Source organism: Gambusia affinis, linkage group LG18, assembly GCF_019740435.1.
Source record: "Gambusia affinis linkage group LG18, SWU_Gaff_1.0, whole genome shotgun sequence".
In the NCBI taxonomy this organism is placed as follows: domain Eukaryota; kingdom Metazoa; phylum Chordata; class Actinopteri; order Cyprinodontiformes; family Poeciliidae; genus Gambusia; species Gambusia affinis.
In genome coordinates, this window is record NC_057885.1 from 25,928,874 (window position 1) to 25,952,164 (window position 23,291).

General features: G+C 42.9%; 1 protein-coding gene across 4 annotated transcripts in view; it reads right to left on the reverse strand.

The window, feature by feature from the left end:
* ctc1 (CTS telomere maintenance complex component 1) overlaps nt 1-23,291 on the reverse strand; it is an 89,812-nt gene that overhangs the window by 47,962 nt on the left and 18,559 nt on the right. For all 4 annotated transcript variants that reach the window (XM_044098608.1, XM_044098607.1, XM_044098606.1 and 1 more), the window contains exons 2-8: nt 22,972-23,113; nt 22,464-22,563; nt 22,126-22,348; nt 6,634-6,881; nt 3,607-3,733; nt 1,380-1,685; nt 18-140 (exon numbers count right to left, since the gene is read on the reverse strand). In XM_044098608.1, the coding sequence (XP_043954543.1) occupies nt 18-140; nt 1,380-1,685; nt 3,607-3,733; nt 6,634-6,881; nt 22,126-22,348; nt 22,464-22,563; nt 22,972-23,113 (1,269 nt within the window). The remainder of the gene's footprint in view (nt 1-17; nt 141-1,379; nt 1,686-3,606; nt 3,734-6,633; nt 6,882-22,125; nt 22,349-22,463; nt 22,564-22,971; nt 23,114-23,291) is intronic.

A 23,291-nucleotide genomic window follows, 5' to 3' on the forward strand; every position in this document is an offset into this window, starting at 1 on the left:
TCAGCAGCAGCACTCACCTCCACCTGGTCTCCAGGTCTCAGTTTCCTCCTCGCTGGCGGCTGATAGGCCAGGCAAAGACCCACCTTCCTGTCCAGCAGGTAAAGCCCCGCCCCCTCACTCACCACCTCCGTCACCGTGCCCTATCAGAGGAGAGGGGCGGAGCTTAGCTCTCAGGTAAACATTGCAGGTGATTCAATGCAGGACCAGATTCACAGTAGAACATCTGGACCAGAACCGAAGCGCCAGATCCAGAACCGGGACTGGAGCAAAGTGTTGTTAACAGGGTTTATGGGACAGCCAATCAGAGGCATCCTAGATAAAAAGAGCCAATCAGAAGCCTATTAGATAATGACCATGACTGGTTCTGATTGGACCTGGACCACATAAAGATCTGAACATTTAGAATTAAATAAAAATCATAGTTTGGAAACTAAAGGAGGGCTGCACAGTGGCGCAGTGGGTAGAGCTGTTGCCTTGCAGCAAGAAGGTCCTGGGTTCGATTCCCGGCCCGGGGTCTTTCTGCATGGAGTCTGCATGTTCTCCCTGTGCATGGTGGGTTCTCTCCGGGTTCTCTGGCTTCCTCCCACAGTCCAAAAACATGACTGTCAGGTTAATTGGTCTCTCTAAATTCTCCCTAGGTGTGTGTGTGTGTGAATGGTTGTGTGTCTCTGTGTTGCCCTGCGACAGACTGGTGACCTGTCCAGGGTGACCCCGTGACCCCGCCTCTCGCCCAGAACGTAGCTGGAGAGGAACCAGCAACCCTCCTGACCCCATCAGGGACGAAGGGTGAACAGAAAATGGATGGATGGAAACTAAAGGCAGAAATATAATTTCCTAACTCTAAAGCTGTCAGAGAAAATATTTATTATATTTAAATATTAAAACCAGTGGAGCCTTTGGTGTCTCTGGAGGTCAGGGGTCATGAACCCTGACCTCTGGAGTCCCACAGTGGAAACAACTGGTACAGACAGACATGATGTTCCTGAAATCATCAACAACACAAGTCAGATTTCCCAGTGGGAAACTGGGAGAAACTCCAACTCCATTTAGAAGGCCGACTTCTTGGTTAAATATGGCCGCTCCTCCTGTTAACGATTTAATATGGCGGCTCCTCGCGTCAACACAGGAAGCCGTGTTGGAATTGTGTTGATTTCACAGGAAGTCAGAATCTGAAATCAGCGCTACATTTAGCATCTGCTGCTCTAAGACCAACAGGTTCAAACTGGAGTTAGGAGATGAAAAAAATATTAAAATTATCTTTAATACTGTAGTAACACCCAATCAGAAGCCTCCTAGACAAAAACAACCAATCAGAATCCTCCTAGATAAACAGCCAATCAGAATCCTCCTAGATAAACAGCCAATCAGAATCCTCCTACCTGGTAGCTGATGACTCTGGAGCGTTTGATTCTCCCTCCTGATTGGACAGGAAGTTCCTCAAGCTCCGCCTCCTCCTTGTCCATCAGTAGCTGGTCAGAGTGGGCGGGGCCAGCTGCAGAGAGGAGGGGGGGCTCTGGGTCCTCTGGGTGTGTGTGTTCCTGTGTGTATCCAGTGTGTATCTCTGAGCGGTCGGTCACACACAGCACGCCGTTTCCTCTCCATCCTCTGAGAACACACACTCTGAGAGCCGTAACACACACTGTGACACTAACACACACACACTGGGCCCACCACAGCCTGCTGCCCTGCACACACACACACACACACACACACATATTCAGTTATGTTCATAATAACAGCAGTGTGTTTAAAAAGGTGAGTAAACCTCAAAATTCTTCAAATAAATTGTATTTTAATGAACACAAATGAACTGAGGAAATTTTATTTCAAAGCAAAACAGAGGAAAAATTAATTAAATATTACAAAATTATACAAGAAGTCAAGAAACAATGTAAAACAAATAGTGTTGACATCTTTCTTCACAAACTCAAAAAACTAAAAGATGCTGTAATAGGAAGGAAGGATCATTGGCTGATTATTGATTATTGGCTGATTATTGGCTGATTATTGGCTGAGCCTTTGCCATTTTTGTTATTCTTCAATCCATTCCAATAGTTTTTTGCTGTTTTAAACGATTTGATACCATTTTAACTGAACATCCCATCATTTTCTGCACTTCTTTTTCCTCTTTTATTCATTTTTGACCAAAGAATTTTTTCTTCTCCTCAACATGTTGCCCTGATCCTCACATAAAGGTCACCTGTTCAACACCAGTTCATTCACTAATCAATCACCTGGTTGAACTCAGCATGGTTATTTGTTTAACTCTCCTTTCAGTAAATGATTCAGTTTCTCAGCATCAGCAGCAGAAACATTTAAATCTGTTGGTTTTCTAGACTTTTACTAAACTTCTAGAAACCTGATGCAGAGTAGAAAAACAGAAACAGATTTATCTGCTGATGGCGGCTGTTATATAGAAACAACTGTATGTGTCTATATACACACACACACACACACACACACCATTACGTCTATTCCATGATTGGTTCGCTGAGTATTTGTGACATCATCCAAACAGCAGCCAATCAGAAACATGCATCACCATCATAAGGTCAAAGGTCAGCAGACTACTGCTGATCAAACTGTGACCAAGGCTGCCTATCGTCATGGCAACACCAGGTGGTCTGACAACATCAGGATGTTATCACCTGTCCTGATGATGTCATCAACCAGCCAGGTGGAGACAGAGACACCTGAGAGGTTAAAGGTCACAGAGTGATGGAGCCTCAGAGGAGGAAGGAGTCAGGCAGTGACGGACTCTGACCTGAACCTTCAGAGCCACATAAAGACAGTTACAAAGACGGCCTTCTATCACCTGAAGAACATTTCCAGGATTAAAGGACTAATGTCTCAGCCAGATCTAGAGAAACTCATCCATGTGTTTATCTTCAGTCGTATTGATTATTGTAACGCCGTCTTCACAGGTCTGTCCAACAAATCAATCAAACAGCTGCAGCTGATCCAGAATGCTGCTGCTGGAGTTCTGACTAAAACCAGGAAGATAGAGCACATAACACCAGTTTTAAAGTCTCTCCACTGGCTCCCTGTAGCTCAAAGAATAGAGTTTAAAATACTGTTGTTAGTTTATAAATCACTGAATGGTTTAGCACCACAATACATTAACGATCTGCTGCTGTTGTATCAACCTTCCAGAACTCTCAGGTTCTGGTTCTGGTTCTGCTCTGCATCCCCAGAACCAGAACCAAACGAGGAGAAGCAGCATTCAGCATCTATGCACCACAAATCTGGAACAAACTTCCAGAAAACTGTAAAACAGCTGAAACACTGACTTCCTTTAAATCTCAACTAAAAACCCACTTGATTAGAGTTTTATTTGAAACGTAATCAATTATAAATTTATTGACGGAATCTGATTTGATGTTGTGTTTTTGTGTTTGATTTGATGTAAAGCACTTTGAAATGCCTTGCTGCTGAAATGAGCTATACTAATAAAGTTTGATTGATTGATTGATTGATTGATTCATTGATTGATCTACTGGTTCTGATGGGTTGGGTTCTGGTACCAGAGCATGGAACTGGTCCTAATGGTTCTAATCTCCACCAGAACCCGCTCCCAGTACCAGCCCACCGGATCGGGTCGCCTACCTTCACCAGAACTGGAACCGTCTGCTGTTGGTCCTCCAGACAGAAGAAGAAGAAGCTTCCTGAAACCTCCAGCAGGGGGCGCACCGATCCCACCTGACCCCACACTGACACCCGCTGACCTTTGACCCTGAGACAGAGAGGAGACAGAGGCAGAGAGGCTGGTTAGAACCAGAACCAGCAGAACCTCCAGAACCGATTCAGGAACCTCCATCAGCTGATGAAGCTGATGATGAAGAGGAGCTGAACAGATACAATCTGAAAACACCTGATTCTGCTGGACCAGGAGAGGAAATATCCAGGGTTCTGATCAGTTATTGATCTGCTCTAATAAGAACCTGATTGATCGATGTGATAACTGATAATCAATAACCTGATATTTCACTCAATAATCAGAGGAAGAAGGAATAAAACTGCCATCATCACCATCATCATCATCATCTTCATCAGTGTGAATCAGACATTAATAATCAAATCATTATTTAAATCTGATCAGATCCAGATTCCAGTGCAGGGCCGTAAAGAGGGAAAGTTAGGGAAACTAAAAAGCCCCCGACCAACAGGGGGCGCTCCATAATTTATTTTTGTTTTTTTGTTCATAAAAATAAAAAATGGGGCCCCGTCAATTACAAAATTAATCATATTGTGTTTTATAAAATAGCTTTTAGTAGTAAAAATTAAATGTTTCCCTCCCAGACCAAAAAACACACATTTATCCTGAACATCCTGGTTCTGCAGGAAACGGTTCCTGTTTGACGATGTTCAGCAGCCGATAGTAGAAAACAAGAAACACTGTGGCTGTTAATATGCTGCTAATAAAAATATTAAAGTTAGGTTTCTAAAAATAGAGAGACAGAGAGAGAAAAAGGTAAAAATGTTAATTTATAACCCAGTTTTTCTCTGAGGTGGGTAGACTGAGTGAGATTATCAACATTTAGCATAGTTAGCTTAGCTACAGACTGTTAGCCTCCATTTCACCAACATTTAATGAATGAAGGAAAGAAATTATCAACATATTGATAAATTGAACTTTACCAACAGGTGAGTCGGTCAGCAGCAGCTCCAGTTCCTCCTGACCCGTTTTAATTAACAATTAAAGCTGCAGTAACTTTTATAAAAATATATTTTACATATTTGTTAAAACTGTCATCATGTTGTGTCTGTATGACATGAGAGATAATCTGTGAAAAATCTATTTCCAGTTCTATCTAGAAACAACCAATCAGAGACAGGAGAGTTTAATGCTGTCAATCATTATCTCATGGTGCTGCTCATCCCTAAACTGTAGCTAGTGCTGCTAGCATAGCCTGTAGTTAACGCTCAGACTAGTTAGCACAGCTACCAATGACAGCAGATAAAGATTCTTCCTGTAATAAGTCGTTTTTCCACCATTAGCACATTTAGCAGCGAGTGAATGAGGATGATTGACAGCGCTAAGACCCTCCTCCTGGTTCTGATTGGTTGTTTTGTTCGGAACATTGCATTACTTTAGCAATAGCAGCTCAGGTGGAGCAGATTGATTGTTTTCACAGATAATCTGACAGTTTTAACAAATATGGAGAAAACATTTTATTTTATTAAAGTTATAAACTGCAGCTTGAATAAAATGCAGCTACAAAATATTTATGAGAAGTCTGGATTGTTTTATGTATATTTTACATGTTGCCTCTGAGAAACATGTCAGGATCTAAAACTAATAGAAACATTTGATCAACCTGCTGCAGACTGTATTTGGACTGTTGGATGTAAAATTGATGAGCAGTAAATATTCTGTTAGTTATCAATGTTGGACCAAAGAAAGCAAGACTTTAAAATTGTGACGCTTTTGATGGTTCAGATAAACTCAAGAAACTAAAACAGCAGCTGCATGGGGGCCAATTTAATTTGTTGCCCTGGGGCCCCAGATTCCTGGCAGCGGCCCTGGATCCAGGGTTTTGTCAGGTGTAATACCTGAAACCCCCAGCAGGTGGCAGGCTGTGGATAAATGGTGAATCACTGAGCAGTGAGACAATCATCAAAGAACAAGTCATGATGCATAAATTAATGTTGGACTTTTTTAAACTGTTTAGTTTCTTCGTTAACATTGAAATCATATTGAAATTAATTTGGGGCCTAAATGTGTAATTAATAATTATAATTGAAACATCTATGGTGAGTTTTAGTCATCAATCGATAGATCAATAGCACAATGGACATTAAATTATTATTATTATTTTCTCTTTGATCTTGTGGAATCACACGATCCCACAAAATCTTTGATCTTGAGATGAAATCAAAGTTCTAAGAAATTATGATTTTATCTATAAATCTGACAGAAATAATCAATATTAACAAAGAATCAGTTTGTTCAGAAACAAACGAGCTGCATCAGCCTGTTGCTGAACTGATAATCAATTAATCAATATCCAGATATTTGCTGCTGCAGCTGTTATGATTTTTAAACCATCCAATAATAATTGATCTGATATTTTATTAGATGAATCTGATCAGTTTTCTCTGGATTTTGAACCAGCTGAGGTTATTAATAAATCATTAATTCTGAATTAAATCAAGTTTAATATAAATTAAACATGATTTAATAAAAATACATTAATATTTATGTTTTCTAACATCTGGAGCCTAAAATGAATGAATGAATGAATGAATGGATGATAAACTGTAACTCGTCTATTTACAATTATTTAGCAATAAAAATATTAAGAAAATAATCAATACATCTATTAAATATCCACAGTATAAATATGATAAACAGTAAAAATGATCATTTTATCTAAACTAGATAAACTATAATCAATAATTGATCAAATTTATTTTGATAAAATACAAATAATTAATCAGAAACTTTAATCATCAGATCGTAGTTTTTATTCCTTTGCTGCAGTTTCTGTTTTTATTCTGATCACCGACTGGATCAGAAAAAACATCAAACAGAAAATTAATCAACATAAATGGAGGAAATTCATATTTAACTGGTTCCAGTTCTAACTGGTTCTAACTGGTTCTGGTCCAGTCAGAGGTCAGGAGACCCACCTGTTCCTCAGAACACCTGCAGCCTCTCTGACGCTCAGCGCTCCATCAGGCCCCGCCCCTTCATTAGGCCCCGCCCCTCCAGGTCCAGCAGCCAATCCCAGCTCAGCTTTGGGTCCCAACAGGTCAGGAGAGCCAATCAGCTCCAGGTATCCTCTCTCCTGGTCCCGCCCCGAGGCATCATGGGGGATGTAGTTCCAGTGAGGCAGGAAGACGAGACGATTCATCCACTGGGGGGACGGAGAGGTCATCTGGAGAGACAGAGGTCAGAGGTCAGACAGAGGGGAGAGACACAGAGGTAATTTAGAGGTCAGCTGAAGGGACCAGAACCTCTGATCATCAGTCGGGTTGAAGGTTCTGTACCAGAACATGAGATTATTCAGAGATTAACCAGAACCAGATGATAATCCAGATGATAAAGAGTTGTTTGCAATGCTTTTTTTAGTCAAACTGGCTGGCTCAAACAGAGAATTGTCTCCCCCTGGATGTTTCACTCACAGCTGGCAGAGAGGATTATTCACCATGGCAACGGAACCCAGAGCAGGGAGAGCTGCTTAGGACTACAAATACGCATCACTGTAGTTCTAACTAGTAGTTCAGTTAAAACAGAGGAGGACTGAGCTGGCCTTTAGAACAACTTGCTGCTATGGGCTGTATATAACTAATTTAACCCTGTCACTGTTACACATGGGATGAGTTTGGCCCTTTGAAATGAAGCTTACTGAAAATTTCAAAATAAAAGCCCTTGAAAATTTTTACATCAGGTCATTGCTTTTTTGAGCTTCATATGACTGATTTAATCCAATGATTATTACACATGGGATGACTTTAGTTCTTTAGTTTTTCTTCCGTGACCGTTAATAGAGCTTCAATCGCAGGATTGACCCCTACAAATGTGGTATCACAACGTGCGGCTTGATCCCGGCATTGAAGCTATTATTTCTGGTGGGACTCTGAGTTTATATGGCGGAAAAAAGAGCAAAAAATGACCACCATAAAACCAACTCCATTAGTGTGTATTGCGCCGTGAGGGCAATTTTTAAATCGCCCTCACGGCCACAAATATCCTCCTATTGGTATGAAACTCGGTCATGACATTGATACACATGTCTGCTCCGAGAAAATATGTTAAATTTTTTTCTACGACGTACGATTTTCTGTCAGAACTGTAGTTCTGACAGAAAACTTCAGAGTACAGTCATGCATTTTCAGGAAAAACAAAGCAGCATAAACACACATTACGATGAGTCACTTGAGCACTGACCATTAATTACCATAGCAACGGCCCCCAGGTGTCAGAGACTGACAGACATTGCGTCTGGAGGATAACTTCTGATTGGTTGAAAGAGAAGGAAGGGGGAGGATATTTTAAGAGCTCAGCAGCACAACATGTTCAGCTGTGTTCAACAGAAGTTGGGGAGACTCTCTCAATGTTTTCCTATGGGATTTAAACTGTTTTTTTTAAATAGGCCTGCAACGTTTTCACACTCTCCGGGAGTTGGTGAGTAACAAACTGACTGGGTTTAGTTTAATAAAGTTAATAAAGTTTATTTGACTGGTTTATCCACAGCACTGTTGCACATTGAATTAGTGTGGCAATTTAAGATGAAGATTACTGAAAATTTATAAATAAAAGCCTCAATGTCAGCTTCAAGTTAGTGCACTGCTGCAGGTGGTGCAATAATGGTATTCTGTTTTATCTTTTTGTTCTCAGGTTAGGGAACTGCCTTGCAAAACTAGGCAGTTCATTAGCATTAGCCTTTTAGCTTAAATAAGCTAACACCTGTATTTTCTGACTTCTTAGCCATGTTTAGTATACTGAATGGAGTAAGTAAAGTACAGACAACATGCTAGTGATGTCTGACATGCTACTGACAGCATTTAGGCTTATGTTAGCATTTTGGCTAATGTAAGCAAAAATGCTAATGTGCGTTTCAGCTTATGTTAGCATTTAGCTAAATGGTACAATTAGCCTGATGCTATTAGCATGCAGAAGCACTAGCAGAGCTCGGTAGCACAGCTTACTCACTTAGACCTCTAGCTTGTGCTGATAGTTGCACAATTAAATCTATTAACATTAATAATGATAACATGGGGATAAACAGCTAAGTACATCAGATAGATATTTCTGTTACCACTTATCGCTGCCAGAAGCCAGGCTGAGGTCTAAACTGTCGGTGCGTCGTCATGGCTACAGCGCTGCTGGAATGGGTTCATGTGATTGGCTGAAGCATAGGTTACCCCAAGGTGGGGCTTTGTTCATATAATAGGATGAAACAGGGAAGCTGTCTGATTGGTTGCTGATCATCCAATCACATAGACCATTTATTCGCAGTTCGATGATCGACTTTGTCGTCATTTCATCGGATCTGTGGCCGTATGTCTTGGACACTCGGGTGAAGAGAGGTGCGGAGCTGTCCACTGACCACTACCTGGTGGTGAGTTGGCTCCGCTGGTGGGGGAGGATGCCGGTCAGACCTGGCAGCCCAAACGTGTTGTGAGGGTCTGCTGGGAACGTCTGGTGGAATCCCCTGTGAGACGGAGCTTTAACTCCCACCTCCAGCAGAACTTCGAACACGTCCCGGGGGAGGCGGGGGACATGGAGTCTGAGTGGACCGTGTTCCTGCCTCCATTGTCGAGGCGGCTCATCTGAGCTGTGGCCGCAAGGTTGTCGGTGCCTGTCGTGGCGGAAACCCTCGAACCCGTTGGTGGACACCTTCGGTGAGGGAAGCCGTCAGGCTGAAGAAGGAGTCCTATCGGGCCTTTTTGGCCTGTGGGACTCCGGAAGCAGCTGATGGGTACCGGCGGGCGAAGCGGCATGCAGCTCCAGTGGTTGCTGAGGAAAAAACTCGGGCATGGGAGGAGTTTGGAGAGGCCATGGAGAAAGACTTCCGTACGGCTTCGAGGCGATTCTGGTCCACCATCCGGCGTCTCAGGAGGGGGAAGCAGTGCAGCACCAACACTGTCTACAGTGGGGACGGTGTGCTGCTGACCTCAACTCGGGATGTTGTGGGCCGGTGGGCAGAATACTTTGAAGACCTCCTCAATCCCACCGACATGCCTTCTATTGTGGAAGCTGAGCCTGGCGACTCTGGGTTGTGCTCTCCAATCTCTGGGGTCGAGGTCACCGAGGTGGTCAAAAAGCTCCTCGGTGGCAGGGCCCCGGGGGGGGGATGAGATCCGCCCGGAGTTCCTCAAGGCTCTGGATGTTGTAGGGTTGTGTTGGCTAACGTGACTCTGCAATATCACATGGACATCAGGGGCAGTTCCCCTGGATTGGCAGACCGGGGTGGTGGTCCCCCTGTTCAAAAAGGGGGACCGGAGGGTGTGCTCCAATTACAGGGGGGTCACACTCTTAAGCCTCCCTGGCAAGGTCTATTCGGAGGTTCTGGAGAGGAGGGTCCGTCGGATTGTTGAACCTCGGATTCAGGAAGAGCAGTGTGGTTCTGGTTCTGGTTCTGGTCGTGGAACACTGGACCAGCTCTACACCCTCAGCAGGTCCTGGAGGGTTCTGGGAGTTCGCCCAACCAGTCTACAAGTGTTTTGTGGACTTGGAGAAGGCATTCGACCGTGTCCCTTGGGGAGCCCTGTGGGGGGTTCTCCGGGAGTATGGGGTACCGGGCTCCTTGATACGGGCTGTCAGGTCCCTGTAGGACCGGTGTCAGAGTCTGGTCCACACTGCCGGCAGTAAGTCGGGCTCGTTTCCGGTGAGAGTTGGACTCCGCCAGGGCTGCCCTTTGTCACCGATTCTGTTCATTACTTTTATGGACAGAATCTCTGGACCAGCCAAGGTGTTGAGGGGATCCGTTTTGGTGGCCTTAGGATCAAATCTCTGCTTTTTGCGGATGATGTGGTCCTTTTGGCTTCATCAGGTCGTGATCTGCAGCTCTCACTGGAGCGGTTCGCAGCCGAGTGTGAAGCGGCTGGGATGGCGATCAGTGCCTCCAAATCCGAGGCCATGGTCTTGAGCCGGAAAAGGGTAGAGTGCCTTCTCCGGGTCAGGGGGGGTGTCCTGCCCCAAGTGGAGGAGTTCAAGTATCTCGGGATCTTGTTCACCAATGGGGGAAGAAGGGAGCGGGAGATCGACAGGCGGATTGGTGCAGCGTCTGCCGTCCAGCGGGCGCTGTACCGGTCCGTCGTGGTGAAGAGAGAGCTGAGCCAAAAAGCGACGCTCTTGATTTACCGGTTGATCTACGTTCCCACCCTCATCTATGGTCATGAGCTTTGGGTCATGACCGAAAGAACCAGATCTCGAAATGGGTTTTCTCCGTAGAGAAGCTCAGTCATCCAGGAGGGACTCAGAGTAGAGCCGCTGCTCCTTCACATCGAGAGGAGCCAGTTGAGGAGCATCTGGTCAGGATGCCTCCTGGACGCCTCCCTGGTGAGGAGTTCATGTCCCACCAGGAGGAGGGGAAACCCAGGACACGCTGGAGGGACGATGTCTCTCTGCTGGCCTGGGAACGCCTTGGGATTCCTGGAGGAGCTGGAAGAAGAGACTGGAGAGGGAAGACTGGGCCTCCCTTCTGAAGCTGCTGACCTCGCGACCCGACCAGGATAAGCGGAAGATTGATGGATGGATGGATGGATGGATGGGATAAACAGCTAAGTACATCAGATAGATATTTCTCTTACCACTCCTCTGTCCTTCCAGAAGCCAGGCTGAGGTCTAAACTGTCGGTGTGTCGTCATGGCTACAGCGCTGCTGGAATGGGTTCATGTGATTGGCTGAAACATAGGTTACCCCAACGTCGGGCTTCGTTCATATGATAGGATGAAACAAGGAAGCCATCTGATTGGTTGCTGATCATCCAATCACATAGACCATTTATTTAAAAGAAGATATTTGTAGATTAAGACATGAGGGGAGTCTCAAAATTCACACACAAATGCAGCAAAACCTACAGGCCAGAAACATCTTGTAAATCAAGATATATTTGTGTTTGCATCAAAAATACAAGTGTGGATCTTGTTCTGTGTATTTGTGAATTATGAGACACTTTTAGCTCCACAGACATTATCATTAATCAATAAAATCTTCCCACACCGAATTTGAAAACTGGACGTTATGCTGCTAACACTTTTGTTTCCGTCAACAAGTCAGGCAGAAGTGAGAGAGCTGCACAGTGCAAGTAATAACCCAGCCGGAAACGGTGCCTTAAATAATAAAATATAACGTAACGAAGCTACCAGACATACATTTTCTGTATGTCTGGTAGCTTTAATACCAGACATTATAATCTGGTATTAAATAATCGAGGAACTCAAATCACTCAAGGAATCATTTCAGCCCTAATTTTTACATTTCCAGTCAACTTAACATCTTTAAATATAAAACCAGTTGGTCCGCCTCGGCGCCAGAAGCACCAGGCTGAGCAGGTTTACTGGGTTAAACTCTGATTATTAGTTACTTTATTAGTTACTTTCAGCAGCTGCTGTTCATGTGACAGAAACAGCCATCAGAGACACACAGAGGAAAAAATGTAATTACTAGAGAAAATAACAAAAGATGATTTAATTGAGTAATTTTAATCTGATTACTGGATTTGAAATGGCAACGTGTTGGATTACTCATTACTGAAGAAAGTAATCTGATTACTTTGTAATGAGTTACTGACATCACTGCCAGCAGACTCACTCTGTGGTGGCTAGTTACCGTATTTTCCGCATTATCAGGCGCACCTTCAATAAATGGCCTATTTTAAAACTTTTTTCATATATAAGGCGCATCGAAGAGACGCTACAGTAGAGGCTGGAGTTACATTATGCATCCATTAAATGGAGCTGCGCTAAAGGGAATGTCAACAAAACAGTCTGATAGGTCAGTCAAACTTTATTTTATTTTTTTTCAATTCTCAATCTTTATTAAATCCTTCAACAATAAAACGTACAGTGAAACCAATGTTAACAATATCACTACTGTGAAGTAAACAACCTTAAGTAGTTATACAGAGAAGGATTTGAGTTTTTAACATTTTCCCCCCTGAAACCCTCCCGATCCTCCCGTACTCCCCCCACCCCAGCCAGCAGAATGAGCTAAAGGAAAAGAAGAAAAAAAAAAAAAAAAAAAAAAAAAAGTAAATAAAAAGTACAAACACACTGTATCTTTTATTTTGGACCAATAGTGTTTGAGCCTTTCCTCTCTGGTTTTAAGAACGGTTCCCACATACTCTGATACGCCTCAATCTGACCGTTTATTTTGTAGACGAGTCGTTCATAAGAAGCAGTTTCTAAAAGAGCTGCATACCATTCTGTATAAGTAGGGATACTTTGACCTTTCCAGTGTCTTAATATAACTCGTTTAGCCGTTGTGAGGGCTATTTTTAACCACTGTACTTTTTTTGTTCCTATTTCGACTTTATAATCCAAGAAGTTAAGAAGTGCCAGTGTAGGTGTCAACAATAGGTTGGAGTTGAGGGTGCTGTTCATTTTCCCCATGACCTCCTGCCAATAGGAAATTAGTTTCGGACACATGAGGAACGTATGAATCTCGTCTCCTGAGTTTTGTTTGCATCGCCAGCAAGTATCAGAGTTACTTATTTTAGCTCTGAATAATTTAACTGGTGTCCAATATAATCGATTCATAATTTTGAACTGTATCAGTTTGGAGCGTGCATCTCTCATGGGCTTTAACATTTGTTTGACTATTGCAGCCCACTGTTCCTCTGTGAACTTTATGTTTAACTCAAACCTTCTTAAGTCCTGTATTAATATTGCAAGTGTTCTCAATCAGATAGTTATAAATATGGCTTACCCGTCTTGGGGAGTCTTTTACTTTATTAAACATGGTGTATATTGGTGATTCCATGGGTATGCTTCCCTCAGGATTCTTTAATTTTGTAAGGCAGTCTCTAATTTGTAGGAACTTCCAAAAATCTTTGTGGTTTAGACTGTATAGTTCTTGAAATTGTTGAAATGACAGTAAAGTACCATTTTTGAAGAAGCAGTTTATACGGTCAATCCCTTTTATATGCCAGCTCCTCCAAAAGATCATTTTCCCCCCTATTTTTATTTTTGGGTTATTCCACACTGAGGCTGTTCCCTGAGCGAAAGGACAGCTGTTTGCTTTTTTATGTAACTGCTGCCAAACCTTTTTAGTGTTTTAGTGATAATTGGATTGGATTTAACTCCATCATTTGAATGTTGGGATAGATAATCAAAAGCTTTAAATGGAGCATTTATTTCACCTTCCAAGTTCACCCAGATTGGACTATTGTGGTTGTTTAACATAATTGATGTTATTTGTAAAAGCTTCCTGATAAAGTTGCATATTGGGAAGTCGTAATCCTCCGTATTCTACTTTAGTTTGGAGTTTTAGGACAGACATTTTAGGCTTTTCTTCTCCCAAATAAAGTTGTTTATCATATATGGCTCATTTTTAACTCTTAAATATAGCATGTGGAATTTTGAGAGGTAATAAACTGAATAGGTAATTTAATTTTGGTGTAATAATCATTTTAATGGCTTGGACTCTACCCCATAGTGATATTTGTAGCTTGTCCCATCCCTTTAAAAGTAAACTTATCTTATTTATCACAGGTTCAAAGTTGTCCAGAATAATGTCTTCCAGGCCCGGGTTCAGCAGTATTCCTAAGTATTTAAGGTTTTTTGGTACCCACTGAAATTTCCATTTTTGTAAATGGCTTTTGTAACAAAGTTTTGACAAGGGCATTACTTCGCATTTAGACCAGTTGATCTTGTATCCAGACAAATCAGAAAAATTGTTAATTAAATCCAGTAAAGGAGGTAATGATTCCTCAGGATTCGACAGTAGAAGCAGTACATCATCTGCAAATATCAACATTTTGTTGTCTATTTCACCCATTGTTATACCTTTTATTATTTTGTTTTGTCTGATGGCTTGGGCTAAGGGTTCGAGTGCAATAATAAAGAGTAGGGGTGACAATGGGTCTCCCTGTTTAGTCCCGCGTTCAATTAAGAATTGATCTGATCTTGATCCATTTGTCGTTACAGTTGCTTTTGAGTCTGTGTATATCATTTTTATTATTTCTAGAAAAGAGTGTTGAAACCCAAATTTTCCAAGTGTATAGTAAAGATAGTTCCAGCTGACCCTGTCAAACGCTTTTTCCGTGTCAAGTGACAGGGCCGCTACAGGAAAATTTAAATGTTGGGCCTTCCAAATCAGATGTAGTAAACGTCTTAGACTATCAGAGGAGGTTCTGCCCTTGACGAAGCCTGTTTGGTCCGGATGTATAATTGATGTTATGACTTTATTAATCCGCAATGATAATATTTTTGTGAATAATTTTGCATCACAGCACAATAAGCTTATTGGCCTGTAGCTTGAACATTCCAGAGGGTCTTTCCCTTTCTTCGGAATGACAGTAATTAATGATTCCTTCATAGATGTGGGGAGCCGATGTGAATTGATAGCTGAATTAAAGGTTTTTAATATTTCTGTGCCCAGTTCAGATGTAAATGTTTTATAAAACTCGTTAGGAAAACCGTCCAGGCCCGGGGTTTTCCCATTGGGTGAGGTTTTAATGCATTTAACGAGTTCTTCCTTAATTATAGGCCTTTCTAGTTGTGTGGCACTCTCTTTGGACAATTTCTGAAGACTTAACCTTCCAAAAAACTCTTCTGCTGTATTTGAATCAAATTGTCCTTCTTGAGAATAAAGGTGCTTATAGAAGTCTTTGAATACTTTGTTGATTTCTTTCTGACTAGTAACTACACTCCCAGCCCCGTTCTTTATCGCACTAATTTGACGCGCTGCTTGTTTGGCCTTTAATTGGCTGGCTAATAATTTATCCGCTTTATCGCCTGATTCATACCATCTCTGTTTGATCCTGAAAAGAGAGTACTCTACTTTTTTAGAAAATATTGTATTTAGCTCATATTTAGCTCTGACTAATTTATCAAAGATTGAAGGATTAAGATTTTCCGAATATTCCCTCTCCAATTTCTTTATCTCATTTTCATATCGGTTTATATTTTGGGAGTCTTGTTTTTTGATCCGGGAGGAGTGTTGTATCAGTATTCCCCTAATATATGCTTTGAACCCGTCCCAAATTGAGTTTTGGTCTGCAGCATTGTTGTTGTTTATAAAGTATTCAGTAATTAGTTCTCTGAGTTTTTTGCATAGGTCAGCATCATTTAGTAAACTGGTGTTCATCCTCCATCCCCTAGCCCTTTCATAATGAGAACCCAATTGTAGGACTAGGTCTATGGGGGCATGATCGGTTATTGCTATTGAACCGATATTACAATTCCCAACATTTTCAATGAGAGAGTGTGAGATCAGGAAATAGTCTATCCGGCTATAAACAGAGTGCCTACTTGAGAAGAAGGTATAGTCTCGCGCTGAAGGATTTAGGAGTCTCCATACATCTGATAAACCAGCATGTTTGCACAGAGTTTTAATCGCTTCCTGGGTTTTGCTGGTTCTAGGAATTGATTTCCCGGATTTATCCAAAACAGGGTCTAAGACTTGATTGAAATCTCCTGCTACGATAGTAGGGAAGTCCCCAAAATCCGTAAAAATTGTCTTTAGCTGTAAGAAAAATCTGGATACTCTATATTAGGGGCATATATATTGGCTATAATAATGTTTTGTCCTGAAATATTGACTAGAAGAACTATTACTCGACCCTCTTTGTCTTTATATTCTTTCTCTACCTGAATTGAGAGATGTTTAGAAAATAGAATGGACACTCCTCGTTTTTTCTGTTTGAAAGTATTATGGTAAGCCTGTCCCACCCACCTATCTTTAATTCTGTTAACATCTTTCTCTAACAAGTGTGTTTCTTGTAGCATCATCACATCTACTTTTTTCTGCTTTAGATATTTAAGTACTTTGCATCGGTGTAAGAGCCCAAACCATTAACGCGTTCCATGAGGATATTTTAACTATGGTCCCCATATTTTATGTTCGTTTATCAATAATAGTAACAAGACCATCATTGTGTCTTGTGCTGTGTCAGTTGTGTTTATACATATAACAAAAGAAAACACAGAAAAAGGCTGGCTGAGATGGAGGACCCCAAAAACAAAAACAAAAATTAGACGCAAACAAAAGCGTCTTTTGTAAAATAACCACTTATTCCTTATGACGAGCATGGAGGCCTTCAGAGTGAGCTGCCTCGGCCAATAACATAGAATAATAATAGGCATCAAGAACTTCCGCCAGAACTTTGTTAGTGCAAATGACTCAGATAAGAAGAAAAAGGGGAAAAATACCAAATAAGCTGGGCTATTTAGACTGTATGTTAAACCAATATGTGGGACATAAACACATAGCAATTTAGATTGCCACACATTCATATTTATCGATCCAAAACACCATATATGCGACTTAAATTGCTTACATAGCAATCGATTTTCCCCATCAGCAAAAATTCACCGAAATAACATAAATCTGACCAGATTAACGAAGTCCAGTTTCAACGTGTATAATATGATAAACATCTTAGTCTTAATAAGTTGGAGGTTATGATTAGTGTTCTCAGAAAGGAGATATTACCACTGATCATCGCAGCCTGTTCGTTCATTCACCTTCCTCTGGGGGTTGGTATTTGTCTATCATCTTCTTTGCTGCGGTGGCGTCTTCGAAGCGGAGGCGTTCCTTACCGAGGGAGACCCAAAACACTGCTGGGTACTGCGTGGTGTATTTCACTCCCTTGGCTCTGCACATACGTCTGACCTCAAAGAATTTGTTCCTTTTTTCTTGTACTTCCCTCGTGAAGTCTGGAAAAAACTCTATCTTGTTTCCCCTCCAGTGAAAAGTTCCAACCTCTCGAGCTCTGAGTCGTATTTTCTCCTTGTCTGTGAAGCGAAGGAATCTCACCAGGATGTGTCGGGGTCCGGCTGGCGTGTTTCGTCTGTTTTCTTTTAGAGTAGCAGGTACTCTGTGAGCCCTTTCAATGACGATTTGATCCGTTCCCTGATCCTGTGGGAGTAGGGCTCTTAATATGTCCATGACACACTCCGGTACGTTATCCCCCTTCTCCGAGAGCTCCGGGACACCCTTGATCCTTAGATTGTTTCTCTTGCTGTAGTTTTCTTGATATTGGATCCGATCTTCCAGCTGTGCAACTTTGGACTTGAGCTCAGCTGTGCTCGCAGTGAGCACCGCATTCTCATCCTCAAGTTGCGACACTCTGTTTTCCGCTTCCCCCATCCTGCCGCTGAGGCCGGCCAAATCTGATTTCAACGAGTCCAGACAGTCTCTAATTGTGATCACGTCTGTTCCGACCTGCTGTATTTTGTCTTGGAGGTCCCGGTTCATGACGCGGATCTCGTTTAAAATCATTGAATCTGTCCCTGCATCAGCGAGCGTCTCCATGCTAGTGTTAGCATTAGCCTCGTTAGCTCGTGGGTTCGACCGGATCATTTGGTCGATTTTAGGGCCCAGTGTGCTCTTTATCCTTGAATTTTTCCCTCTGTTCATCTGTATTGCTTACCCTGTACCTCGCTCACACGGGTTAAGTCTTCTGACGGAAAGTAGCAACGTAAAACTGCTCTGGCTCCTCAGCATGCGTTCTCTCCTCGCCGCATCGTCACCGGAAGAGTCAAACTTTATTAATAGATTACAAATCAGCATTCTGACAACTCCTTTCACTCCCAAAATGAATAAACAACTGTTTATTATTTTCCCAGAGGTAAAGTCAGTGACATGGTAACATGTAGAGCAACATTTATATCACATAGTGGAGGGGAACTTTTCCTCGATTCTATAAACACCTAAAACAGTCTGATACTGTTATGGTAAGTCAAATGTTAGTGCAGTAACAATATAGTGTCCATATTCACAATATGACCAACCTTGTTCAGCCGTAAACACACAAAATAAACATGTAAAGCTCATTTTATTAATTTATTCCTCGTCCACGAATCCCTCAAATTCTTTTTCAGTGTCCAAATTAAACAGTTGGATGAATACGGCGTCCAACATGCCCGGCTCCGTCTCGTCAAAGTCGTCATTAATCCAGTCAGTGTCGCTGCTGTTGTCCAGCAGCAACAACAATTCCTGTCTTCTTTAAAGCTCGGACCACAGCTGAGAATGATCCATCAGCCCAGGCATTCACCATCCACTGGCAGATAGTGGCGCATGTCGTCCGGGTGTGTCTCCCCATCTTGGTGAACGTGTGTTCGCCTTCTGTCATCCACTGTTTCCACACAGTTAGCAGTCTAGCTAACTGCTAACATCCCACGCAGTTAGCAGTTAGCTAGACTGCTAACGGCTGGATAGACGCCAATATCTAGCGGCTGAAGTTCTTCTTCTACGGGGTAAAATGAAGTCGGCGGCTGCTTACCGTAGTTGTGAGACCTCTGGTTGCTCAATATTGGTACATATTATAAGGCGCCCTGTCGGCTTTTGAGAAAATTGAAGGTTTTTAGGTGCGCCTTATAGTGCGGAAAATACAGTAGTGTCTAGTTGGTATTGTTGGAAATAGTTTAATTCTGCTAGTTTTAATGCTAGCTTTAACTTTAGCCCATGTTTAAATATTAGACAGATCCTGATTGTTTAGAGTCTGAGTTTAGGTTAGATTTAAACTCATAGTTTAATAAATATATCACTAAGTGTCATAAGGACTAAATGTTTTGTTGTGCTAATAAATGTACAGATGGTTTTGTGTGTCTTTGAATCACTATCATTAATTTCAAAGAGCTGGTTGATTAGTTTGTCTGATGAGCTCAATTAAAGGAAATCTACTTAAGAAGGATGTTCCACATTATTAATCAGGCCACAGGTTTCAATCAATAAGGGAAAGGATCTCTGCTGATGGAAATCATCAGATATTGTAGTGCCGTATGACAAGGTATGAAAACATTAAATATGAATGAAAACTGAAGCGTTATCGTTCTGTAAAGAGATTTGTGGCTGATTCAGAACAAAGATGGTTCTGAATCAGATGAAAGCAGAATGAGGAAAGTTTCTGTTGGACACATTGATGGGATCAAGAATCAGCTGTTAAAATGTCCTTAAAAAGAAGCAAACAGTTATTAGAAGCTGCTGGAGCCTCAAGGTGGAGGATCCTCCAGAGGCTGGAGGTGCATGAAGCTACTATTGGGCCTGTAAACAGAACTCACAAGCAGAACCGGTACCAGTGGGCCCAGCCGGACATGAAGATTCATTTTCAAACAGACTTGTTCACTGATGGCTGCTGAGCAACCCTGGATGGTCCAGATGGACGCAGCAGTGGATCAGTGGTGGACGACCACCATGACCCAATACGTCAGCAAGGAGGTGGTGGAGTCATGCTGTGGGCCGACATCATGGTGAGAGAGAGCGAGAGAGAGAGAGAGAGGAAGAGAGAGAGAGAGGGAGGGAGAGAGAGAGAGAGAGAGAGAGAGAGGGAAGCTGGTCGGCCCTTCAGAGTCCATGAAGGTGTGAAAATGACCTCAGCAAAGTATCTGGACTTTCTGACTGATCACTTTCTGTCTTGGTTCAGAAAGAGTCGAACCTTCAGCAGTAAAATCATCTTCATCATGATGATGAACCATCTGATGCTGAAGGAAAACCACTGAGTCATCGGCTGCTATGGGCAGAAACTCATGGTGAGGTCACCATCCTCCTCTGACCTCTGACCCCAACCCTACTGAGAACCTCTGGACTTTCCTCCCGCAGAAGATCTGAATCCAGTTCAGATCAACCAGCAGCTCTGGAAGGTTTTCTGACGTCCTGCAGAGAAATTCAACTGAAACTTTCCACAAACTCAAAGTTAAAGGATGAAGAATTGTTCTGATACCAGAGAAGGTTCTGTTAACATGGAACCGGTTCTGTTAACGTGGAACCGGTTCTGTTAACATGGAACCGGTTCTGTTAACATGGAACCGGTTCTGTTAACATGGAACTGGTTCTGTTCACATGGAACCGGTTCTGTTAACATGGAACTGGTTCTGTTCACATGGAACCGGTTCTGTTCACATGGAACCGGTTCTGTTCACATGGAACCGGTTCTGTTCACATGGAACCGGTTCTGTTCACATGGAACTGGTTCTGTTAACATGGAACCGGTTCTGTTAACATGGAACCGGTTCTGTTAACATGGAACCGGTTCTGTTCACATGGAACCGGTTCTGTTAACATGGAACCGGTTCTGTTAAGATGGTTCTGACTGAAATAACTTTGATTTTAGTACATGTGATGCTGCACATTCACAGAATGACCGTCTGCAGTTCTTCATAATCCATAAAATGTTTAGAAAATCTGCTGTCAGAATAATTTGGAACATTTTGAGTTTTTTTTGTTTTTGAAATAAATCCTGTTGTCATGGGAACTTTGTTCAGTAAAATTAGATTTATACTTTATTAGTCCATGACTTGAAAATTATACTGAGCATCATTTGCATTGAACATTTTGGAAAATTTTAGAAAATATCACTTTAATAATAAATTGGGAAACAATGTAAGGAGATAAAAACTAATCAGAAAATATAGAGTGAACCAGATGTTGTTCATGTCTGTTTTATCAGAGTTTGAAGATTTTACATGAAACTTGAGTTAATTTTTATAATCCAATCTGCTGTTTGATGCCAGAGGTCAGAGGTCAGCAGAGCTCTGTGGCTCAGGAACCAGTTTGAACCAGTTTAAACCAGTTTGAACCAGTTTGAACCAGTTTGAACCAGTTTGAAACACAGACAGCTGATAAAGTTTGTTGTGGTTTTGTTGGGTAAAATGTTTGTATGAAATAAAAACATGTTTAGTTGGTAAAGATCTGGATTGGTCCCTCAGTAAAACCTGCCTGGTCTCTGGATGATAACAGAAACATTACAGCTGGTTGAGTCTAAACTACTTCAGACCATCAGACAGTAGAAACACCTGGAGGTCAAAGGTAACGGAGCTGAAACAGCCAATCAGATCACTGGATCTGTCTGAACTGTTCCAGAGTCTCTGAAGGAGTTTTACTGTTTTTCTAACATTATTAATGTTTCTTTGTGGTTTTGTTTTCTGGTGATCATGATGAGATGTTGATGTGATTTTATTCATTTGACTGAATAAATTCTGGTTGATTATGAAGTTGAACAGTGACTGTTTTCTTTATGGTTTCATTTTTACACATTAACAACCTGAAGAGACCAGAGAACAAGAGCAGCAGGTAGAAAACGTCTCGTTTTCAACAGGACCTAGTCGAACTCGATGTGAACTCGTTCACTCTGAGTCTCGTTGTCATGGCAGCGGAGTCGCTGTTGCTCGGTAACCGGCTCAGAGGAAGTGGTGTCCACATGGACCTGCTAGCATGCGACACGAAGCTGGTGAGGTGGAGAACCAGCATACCTGGTTGCCAGGACAACCAGCGTGTCTCTCTGTCCTGCACTGACAGCTTCTGTCCTGACGGAGGCGCTATTAGCTCCTCCAGCTAGCTAGCCTCCATGAGGATTGTGGGAAATGAAGTCTTATTCAGGAGAAATGGAGCCAATCAACTGGACTATTTAATCCCAACTGAGCGCGCTCAGAACACCTGAGTATGACGCTGCCTTTGATCCAACACCTGGACACGCCTACCTGCGCTAAGCCCCGCCTCCTGCCCCTCACCTCACACCTGACGCTGCCGCTGTCGTCCTCTAGCCTCCACTCTCCGCCCCGCCCCGCTCTCAGCCAGCCAATCAGCAGCAGGTTGACCCTGGGCAGTGACCTCTGACCCGGCAGGCTGAGCTCCGCCTCCCTGGCCCAGGCTCGATGCTGATTGGTGCTCCAGGACAGGTTGCTGACGCAGGGCAGGTGCTGCTGGGCGAGCAGCTCGGAGACGCACAGAGGCCTGGAGAGAGAGAGAGACACCTGTCAGGGGGCGGGGCTTAACCATCACCTGTAGGTCCTTATAGATCAGGTCCTGATGGTTCTGGAGGTTCTGCTGGTTCTGGTTCTGGACCCACCTGTAGCTGACGGGTCGGCTGCTCTTCAGGCTGCTCCTCTCCTGGATCTTCTCCACGACACACACACTCAGCTCACACACACCTTGGTCACATGATACACCTGCAGCAACACACACCGTTACCATGGAAACGGACTCCTACACCAGGTGTCTCTGCTCACCTGGCAGAACCTCCAGAACCCGAGTGAAATCGGACCCGCCTTCTACAAGTCAGACAAAGACGGAGTTAAACGTTTGTGATGCTTTGGCTTTGAAGATGTTAATGAAAGGTTAAAGGTCAAAAGGTCAACCGCCCCTCTAAGTCAAAATGACCTTTAACCTTTCATTCATATCTTCAAAGCCAAAGCAGCTCAAACATTTGACATCATCTTAGTCTGACTTGAAGAAGGTGGAGGTCCGACTTCACTCTGTTCTTCAGAACCAGAACCAGAACTTGGTTCTGGTTCTGAAGAACAGAGTGGACCTGGTTCCTGATGGTCAGGAACCGGGTCAGAACCAGAACCACTGACCTGCAGCTGATTGGCTGGCAGCAGCAGAGTAGGTGTGGCCTCTAGCTGAATGGGCGGGGCCTCCAGTTGAGTGGGCGGGGCCTACAGGTGTTCTCAGGTGTCGGTGGATGAAGGTGAAAAGGTTCTGCAGCCAAATGGACTCCTGCAGAGACAACAGAAGCACTGAGACAGAACCAATCAGGTCCAAACTGGTTATGGTTCTGGTGATCAGGTGGTGTGGACTGGTTGGTTCTGATCCGACAGGTGGAGCCAGGGCCGGTCCAGACCGGTTCTGTGGACCAGCCAGCTGGTCTTCTGCTGACTGGACTGAACAGAACCAG